Source organism: Sturnira hondurensis, unplaced genomic scaffold (assembly GCF_014824575.4).
Source record: "Sturnira hondurensis isolate 20B ecotype Veracruz unplaced genomic scaffold, ASM1482457v3 Scaffold0018728, whole genome shotgun sequence".
Taxonomy (NCBI): domain Eukaryota; kingdom Metazoa; phylum Chordata; class Mammalia; order Chiroptera; family Phyllostomidae; genus Sturnira; species Sturnira hondurensis.
In genome coordinates, this window is record NW_028091359.1 from 19,969,420 (window position 1) to 19,977,829 (window position 8,410).

An 8,410-nucleotide genomic window follows, 5' to 3' on the forward strand; every position below is an offset into this window, starting at 1 on the left:
CCTTTGCGAAATAATTCCCTAAAACAGTACTCTTTACCAAATACCTACAATGTGACAGTACTGTGTAGTATTGTATATATTCTTACTGATGGGCTTGGCATCTGTCACTCAGTGAGAAAACAAGAGAGTAAACCCTCAGCAGCCCCAAGACATGTGCCCAACCTAAAGACCTCCCTGAGGAACATCACTTCACAATACATAATTCCACTTCACCCCACACATGAGAACTCACCATGTCCCTGAAAAAAGCACAAAGCTTTAAGAAGCTCATTTACTAACTACATAACTAGCTTCTGCATACCGGCCTCCTAACACATAACTCAAAAAGTGCCTCAGTAAAGCTATATACATCACTACATCACCCGTCTTCGGAGTCCTGACTATTCCACACATTTTATGAATAAACACCGAGAACCCTTAGTATTTAACTGATAAAGCACCAAGAAAACCAGCTCTGTTTCCATACTACAGCCACTTTGCCATCTCAAGAGGGGAAGAAAAAACACAAAAGGCTCTCCACTACCCTCACAGTGAAGTCCTAGATGATCTAACCTCTGCTCATCTCTTCAGCACCGTTACCCTCCTTACTCTCTGAGCCCCAGTCAGACTAGACTTTTCCCAATCCCCCTAACATACCACGCTCTTTCCCACTTCAGGTCCTTACATACACCGTTCACTCTCCCTAGAAAGTTGTCATTCTTGCATCTTCACATACACCTGACTAATGTCTCAGGTGTTTAGCCTCAGCTTAACTGTAACTTCCTCAATCCTCTGTGATCCATTCTCTAAGCCACGGATATCAAAGTCATTTTCACTGGGGGGCCACATCAGCTTCGTGGTTGCCTTCAAAGGGCTAAATGTAATTTCAACTCCTTAACAGTTAAGGAGTAGTTACACTTATACAGTCCTAAAATTACACTTGGCCCTTTGAAGGCAACCTCAAGGCTGATGTGGCCCCTGGTGAAAATGAGTCTGACACCTGTTTTAAGCTCCTTTACGATATATACCCCCACAATATCCTTTGCAAAAGTCACTACATCTGCAATTACTAATCCAACACCTGCACTCACCCCTAATCAAACTCTAAACTCCAAGAGCTGGGATCATGGCTTCACAATGAATTGTGTGTACTTAGAATGGCACATGGCACTTAGCAGGGACACAGTAAATACTTACTGATTAGTAATAACAATTAAACAGAAAAAGCAGAAAGTCAAAAGGAAGCCTCTTCTCCATAAATCACACCCCTTTCTCTAACGAATCTTTAAATCCTTCCTTTCCCCTAGCCCTTTCTTCTCAACACAAATATGCTCAAGTCTCTCCCAGCTTAACAACCTCCAAATAAACAAACATCTCTTGACAGTATTTTCTCTTTTAACTACTATCTCCCCTCCTTGCCTTCATTACCAAGATTCTTAAAAGGATGGTTTATATATTGCTGTGGCTGCTGTGGTTCAGTGGATTAAGTGCTGGCCTGTGAATCAAGGGGTCACCAGTTCGATTCCCCACCAGGGCACATGCATGGGTTGTAGGCCAGGTCCCCAGAAGGAGGCACGTGAGAGGCAACCACAAATTGATGTTTCTCCCTCCCTATCTTTCTCCCTCCCTTCCCATCTCTCTAAGAATAAATAAATAAAATAAAAAGAATGGTTTATATTACTCTCTCATTATATATACTGTTCCACCTCTCATTCACTACAATCTGGTTTCCTTTACCTCCAATTAAAGTAACTCATGATAAGGCCATCCAATCCAATGAACACTTTTTAGTAAGCTTAGCATTTGATGATTCTATAGCACTTGACAAATTTACCCACCACCACCTTGAAATCTGATAACCCCACTTTCTGCCCAGCCTTCCCCTTATCCCAACTTTTGCTTCAACTATCACCTATACACTGATGACCCCTCTATCTATTATCACCAGCCCAGCTCTTTCTCCCGAGCTCCAGACCGACCAAAATGTTCATCTGTTCATTCTCGTGCTCCTCCACCTAGGCATATCCAAAACTGAACTAACCTCTTTCTTCCCAGCCACTCTCCTAGGCCACAAACTGGGAGATGATCTAGACTCTCTTCATGCCTCCAAACTCATCATTCATACCAAGTCAGCCAGTAGTTCAGTTCTATCTCCCCTATATTTTTCCAATCTGTCTCTTCTTTTCTGCCTCCATCCAATACCTTTACCTTCTTTCAGGCCCACACCCTGACTCTCCTACCTCCACTCCTGCCCAAACTCATCCATTTCCCAGAGTGATTCATTGGAAGAACAAATCTACAATATCCATTTGTTGGAAATCAATGGTTCCTCAGTGCTTTCAGAAAACAGCCTAAGCTCTTCAGCAAGGGTTTATGATCTGTCCCTTCCTACTTCATCAGCTCTATCTCCTGTACAACCCAACTCCACACTATAGACACCAGCATACTGAACTTCTTGTACTTCTCCAACAAGGCCTGATTCTCTCTCACTGTGCCCTGTACTGAAACTGCCCCTTCTGCTCCTATTCATTATTTTAAAACTCAACTTGACAGGCTCTGAGAAGCTTTCCTTGACCCCATCCATCTAAATCAGTTCCACTTCCCTAACATTCTATATATACCATTATCACAGTACTTATGACATTACAATTATTGATTTAATTACTGTCACCCCAGTAATGGAATATGTGTTTTATTTTTGGTGTCCTTGACACCCAGTACAGTGCCTAGCACATAACTGACACTAGATAAACACTTACTAAATGAATAAATAAATTTAAGATAAACTGGCTTACTGTCTTGTGTAATGGCTTGCTACGAATGGCAAGGCCATCCATGTAGTCCTCCAGTTTGAACTTGTAGGTAACCTGTAGCTTTTGAAGCAAACTGTCAAAGAAGTCACTACCCTATAAAGAGAAAAAATAAGAAATTAAAAAATTAAATGCTGAATCAGCAAGTTCTGACTCAGTCTACCCATCAGAAACTGGGGCAAGTGATCAACAGTTCTGCTAAAGCTCAGCCATCTGATGTAAAGGGAGGCATATACAGTATTTAGTAGCCACCAACTAAGCAAAAGACAAATCCATTGCATAAGCCACTCCATGATTTTAAAGATATAAACATCTGCACATATACTCTTTTACCCACCCTCCAAACTCCCCTACCCCTAGCTAAGACATTCCTTAGACATTTAAATCCCCTAGCCCTTTCTTCTCAACACAAATATGCTCAAGAAAGCTTCCAAGCTAAAAACTAACTCTAAATGCAATTTATGGTCTCAAGGAAGCCATAGGAATAAGGCAGGCCTAAACCTAAGAAAAGAGCATACAGTTTTTTGTCAATGTTCTGTTATAGCATATAGTATTTCAGATGGTAAAAATCCATCACAACTACAGGATGCTGAAGCCTTTTTCCTGAGGACAAAAAGATGATGGTTTACCTCATCCAAGAGTTCCAAAAGTCTGTTCCGAATCTGTTCTGGGTTATCGACATTTGGATCCTTGAGAAGCTGCCTGAACTTCTCAATCACCTGATAGAAAGCATTCTTCCACAGGATCTGATCCACATTCTGATTATCAGAGAACTCAATATCTAATAGAATACAGCGCTCATATAGCTGCAGCAGTTCAGCTCTGGAATAAAATACATGCAACTTCTAGCTCCAAATACACCACAGAAAAGGCCAGACCCAAGATTTGAGCTTCCTACAAATTAAGCATCTTCCTTGGTAGAAAATCCAAAATGCCACCAGGTATAGTAATCATCCTAACTTCTTTCCCGCACAATAGAATGCCATTTTAAAAAGTTATGTCTAGGAAAGTTTTCCCCCCATATGCCTCCACCTAAATTTAACAGCTGACATAAGATCTTCACAAGTTATATGTTGTTCATTAGTTGGCATTCTGAAAAGTCTTTCTTTTCCATTTCCATATTCCATGTTCTCTTAAGGTTATTTTTTTCTCCTTAAAAAGTGGGAAGCATAATAATTTCTAAAACTAAAAATACTCAGTTGTTTTTCCCCCCCAACTGCCCCTCCCTTACAAAAATCAATATGAAAAAGAGTTAACACCCAATGGCTTACCCAAAAGGTTTCTAACTTCCTCAGCCATAGAAGCCTATGCACCTCCCAGCTTATCCCCATTTCCCTTTAGCCAGGATGGAACACACCATACCTAAGCTGAGCCATCTTTTCCAGGCCCTCAGGACTGATGCGGTCCCTGGACAGCAGATTGCTGAGCTGCAGTTCCTGGTTATCAGCCACCCGAAGAAGCCTGTGTAGTTCCTGCTGCTGTATGTTCCTCATGTGCTGCTCCATCTCCTCAGGACTCATGGTGCTGGCAGGGAGAGGACTACAAATATACTGTCCTGATGGAGTCGGGTAGCCTGGGTAGTAAGGCCCAGGGTACATACCATTTGTAGGGCCCACTGGATACTGCAGAGAGTTATAGCCTGTATAAGGATACTGGGAGGCCGGGCCTGGTGTCCGGGGGTAGTAATAGGGGTTGTCGGAGTTTTGAAACTTATAATAAGACGCCTGGGCCTGGCGTGAGTCACCCCAAGATGTAGGGCTGACTTCATCATCAGTGTCCAAGAAATGTAACTGGGGTGTTTGGCTCTTTAGAGCAGGTTTTTGATCAGGATTGTTCGGGTCCCACAATCGTCGAGTGGTGCCTCCTCGGCCCCAACTCCGAGATCCCTTACTACCAGATCCAAATAAAAGCCGAGACCCCAGAGGTGTAGATTCTGGAGAACCAGATGAATTGACAGATAGGGAGGTATGGGCAGGCAGAATCAGAATGCCACGGCCACGACCCCGAAGTTCCTGTTTCAGGTTTTTGGACTCCTGCTTCTCAGAGCCTTTGCCCCCACTGCTCAAGCCTTTGTCAGGCTTTATCTTATCCACATCTTCCCTGGCTGACCTCACCATGGGGGAATCTTTGTTCATGGTTTCTGCATCGAAAGTGACATGAAGAGTACCTCGATTTTCTTTACCATTGCTCTTCTGCTCTCCTTCCCCATGGCCAGACCAGCTTCTTTCTAAATGTTTCTTCCTTTCTGAGCTCCTCCTAGGCCCATCAGACTCATCGATTCTGTCCTCATCTAAGGAGTCAGTTGAGGACATAGACACTTGCTTCTTTAGTCTCGGCCTCAACTTGGCCCTGTCCTGGCGGCGGCGGCGACATCCATTATCAGTCAGGCCAGTCCCCTCAGTACTGTTGTTGCTACCAGCTGAGCTGGTACTACAAGTTCGGTAGCGGTTCCTCCGTTTGTCTGAGCGGGAATATCGCTTTGCAGAACCCAGCTTCCCCTGTGCGGGGTCTTCATTCACTTTCTTTATCCCCTCCCCTTTTTCAATCCTCTTTCCTTTTTCTCCCTTTGCAGTCCTTATTCTGTCACAATTTAAGCTCTTGTGTGCCTCATTTTTTTCCGGCTTATTCACAACCTCCTCTTTTGTATGTCCCCTAGACGCATCTTCTTCTACTTTCAGTTGTTCTACCTGGTTGAGGATTTCTTCCTCATCCAATCGGCTAGTAGACTCTTTGGTAACAGTCTGCAAACGCCTTCCAGGCTGATAGATCTGCATGTCAGGCTTCTTTGTTCTCTTGATAATTCTTAGACTTCCATCCTCTTGTCCAGCAGTCCTAGGACAGGATTCTTGTGCCTGAGTATTTTCTGGGTCCATAGGACCATTTTGCTGTTGGTTGTCCAGTTTCTTGCAGACATCTTTAGTGAGCTGTGTACCATTTCCAACAGCAGAAGAATCTCTGTCATTAACAATTTCATCCTTAAATTCATCATTCCCAAGGGGTTCCTTGATTTTTGGTTTGTTCCTTAGACGTGAAAGACCAGGTTTATAAATTTCCAGATCTGGGCGCCTGTTATCTTTGCGTTGCCTGGGTTCCTTAATGTTTTCTGTGATGTTGGAGAAGTGATGGGGGTGGGGGGGGGAGGTAGAAGAAAAGGATAAAGGAAAAGGGAAGGGGGAAAAATGTCATTCTGGTAAATTAACTGAAAAATCAAGCAAGAATTATACATCAAAATGCTATTACTGATGAACAAGGAAGGAAATTTCTGCAGAAGTAGAAATTCTACTAAGTTCACAATATTTATTCAGCAACTGGCAAAGCTAAGAACTTGTGTTGGAGTTCTTAGGAAACCCCAGATAGGAAAACAAGAAAAAAAAAACCTATGTCACCAAGTCATATTCAGATCTCCAAGACTCTACACTACACTCTCATGGTCAAAGTAAAAGATTTCCAAACATTTCAGTATTAGACTGTTCTCTATTATAGAGTCCTAAGATCTCCCTTAATCTTTTCTTCTTCTGCCTCTAATGTTTTTCCAGGGTGGCTAAGTCCTTTTAACATACTAGCAAGAAAAGAGGGGGAAAAAGAGAAAAGGCAGGATATGCATAAAAACCCACGGTTCTGGATATCTTTGGAGAAAAAAATTGCCAGAACAATCCTCTTCTTTAGGATACCAATTACCCAATCATACACCTCCTATAGAAGCAAACTGGAAGCAGTTCCTTTCACATTCTTCAACTTCACTCAGGATCATTGGCTTTCTAACAGCAGCCAACAGAATTATTCCAAGGAAATACTGCGCAGACTATCATCATTGGAACACTGAGACTAACTGCTACTATGATGATAGAAGACAAGAAGGAAAAAGTTCCATAAGAGAGCTTTCCCTGGAAGATGATGTGACATGCTCTTAAAATACCAAAGACCGAGGGCACTCAAGAATAAGAAGAGCACATGACCCTGGCTGAGTAGCTCAGTTGGTTAGTGTCATCCCAATATGCCAAGGCTGTAGGTTCAATCCCTGGTCAGGGTATACACAAGAATTAACCAATGAATGCATAAATAAGTGGAACAACAAATGGATGTTTCTCTCCCTCTAATCTTTCTAAAATCAATATATAGCCTTGGATGGTGTGGCTTGGTGGACTGAGTGATGGTCTGCGAACCAAAAGATCACAGGTTCAATTCCCAGCCTACGGCCAACGCCTGGCACACGTGGGGTCCTGGCACATGCCTGGCCAGGTCCCCAGTGGGGTGTGCCTGACAGTCAACCACACACTGATGTTTCTCTCCCTCACTTCCTCTCTTTAAAAATAAATAAAATATTTTAAAAAATAAAATCAATACATAAATTTTTTTTAAATAAGGGTAAGAGCACAGGACTTCAGAAGCCACTCTCCAGGCTCCACAAACTTACTTAATGACAGATAAGCAAGTCTCTACTTTTAGTTTCTGTTACCTCTATCTATTAAGGGGAGAGACTACTACAATAGCCACTAAACATTTCAGTGGGAAAGTGATGGGGATTACTGAGATCATAGAGCACACAAAATAGAATGTTATATAAAGTCCTAGTATTGTCCTATAAACATCTATGTAAACAAACTCATAATAGGTATCATATGCTGTGGCATTTACACCTATGGGCGAAACAAAACAGAAAAAAAAACCCTCTGATATTTAAGATACTGTTCCAGCATTATCAGAAGTTTAAAAGGCTGCTTCATCAAGTATGAATAAAATAAAGCAGTTTAACTCGAGAGTAGATCACCCTCAGCAGCCTTTGTAGTGTAGGCAAAGTGGAGGGAAGGAGAAGAGCTACTACTATTTTCCACAGCAGAGGGAGAAAACAGCCTGAATAATTCAATTCGATTGACCAACGAAAACCAATTTTATAGACTTTGGCCACAGGTCTGCAGAAGCATAACTACCATTCTACACAACTACACTGCCTAACAAAGGGGAGACACTAGAATCCTCGTAAGAGCTTTCCTGGTGTACCTAGAGACTTTAACTTGCAAGTTGAGCATTCTCTCTGATAAAAACAGGTCCCACACATGCCAAAGCCAAACCAGAGAAGAGTCAACTCTCTGAAGTCCTGGATCCCTCAGTGGCGCAGTCTTCAGAAACCTGTCTTGGGGTAAAAAAGTTTCAGCAAGGAAGTCCCAAGCTTCCTTCCTCCACAATTTCCCCAGTTCCTTCTCTCCAACGCTGCTAAATAGGTGACGGGGCAGGCCTGCGGACGATTGCTCCGTGAACGATACACCCTGGGGCCTCCACCAGACCCCAGCGCCCACTCCTTTTCTTGTCTCCTGACGGCTGAGAATCCACGGGCTGTCTAACACAACTGGGGCAATGAGGGAACAGTCACCTTCTCTGTAAGAAAGGGGGCGGAGGCAGGCACTAGGGTTGGACTCGTCCGTAGGGGGCCGGAGCTGGCTGAGCGGAACCCCACACGGACCCTGGGCTGGTAGGGCGGGGAGAAGGACAGCCCTCCGCCCGCCGCCCCCACAGTTGAGGAAAGGGGCGGGGGCTCCAGAGCGCTTCGGACGGAGCAGGGAGGAGGTAGAGGGGAGGGAGGCGGGGCGGCAGGCCCGGCCCAGGAGCTGGGCGGTGCGACTCAC

The 8,410-nt window shown here is 43.7% G+C and overlaps 1 protein-coding gene across 2 annotated transcripts in view; it reads right to left on the reverse strand.

The window, feature by feature from the left end:
- SMG6 (SMG6 nonsense mediated mRNA decay factor) overlaps nt 1-8,410 on the reverse strand; it is a 235,905-nt gene that overhangs the window by 227,306 nt on the left and 189 nt on the right. Inside the window, exons 1-4 of one of the 2 annotated variants that reach the window (XM_037070399.1) lie at nt 7,788-7,845; nt 4,152-5,892; nt 3,419-3,611; nt 2,775-2,885 (exon numbers count right to left, since the gene is read on the reverse strand). In XM_037070399.1, coding sequence (XP_036926294.1) covers nt 2,775-2,885; nt 3,419-3,611; nt 4,152-5,892; nt 7,788-7,845 — 2,103 coding nt within the window. Of the gene's footprint in view, nt 1-2,774; nt 2,886-3,418; nt 3,612-4,151; nt 5,893-7,787; nt 7,846-8,410 lie in introns of those variants that run through there. The other variant, XM_037070398.1, reaches the window with a different exon arrangement.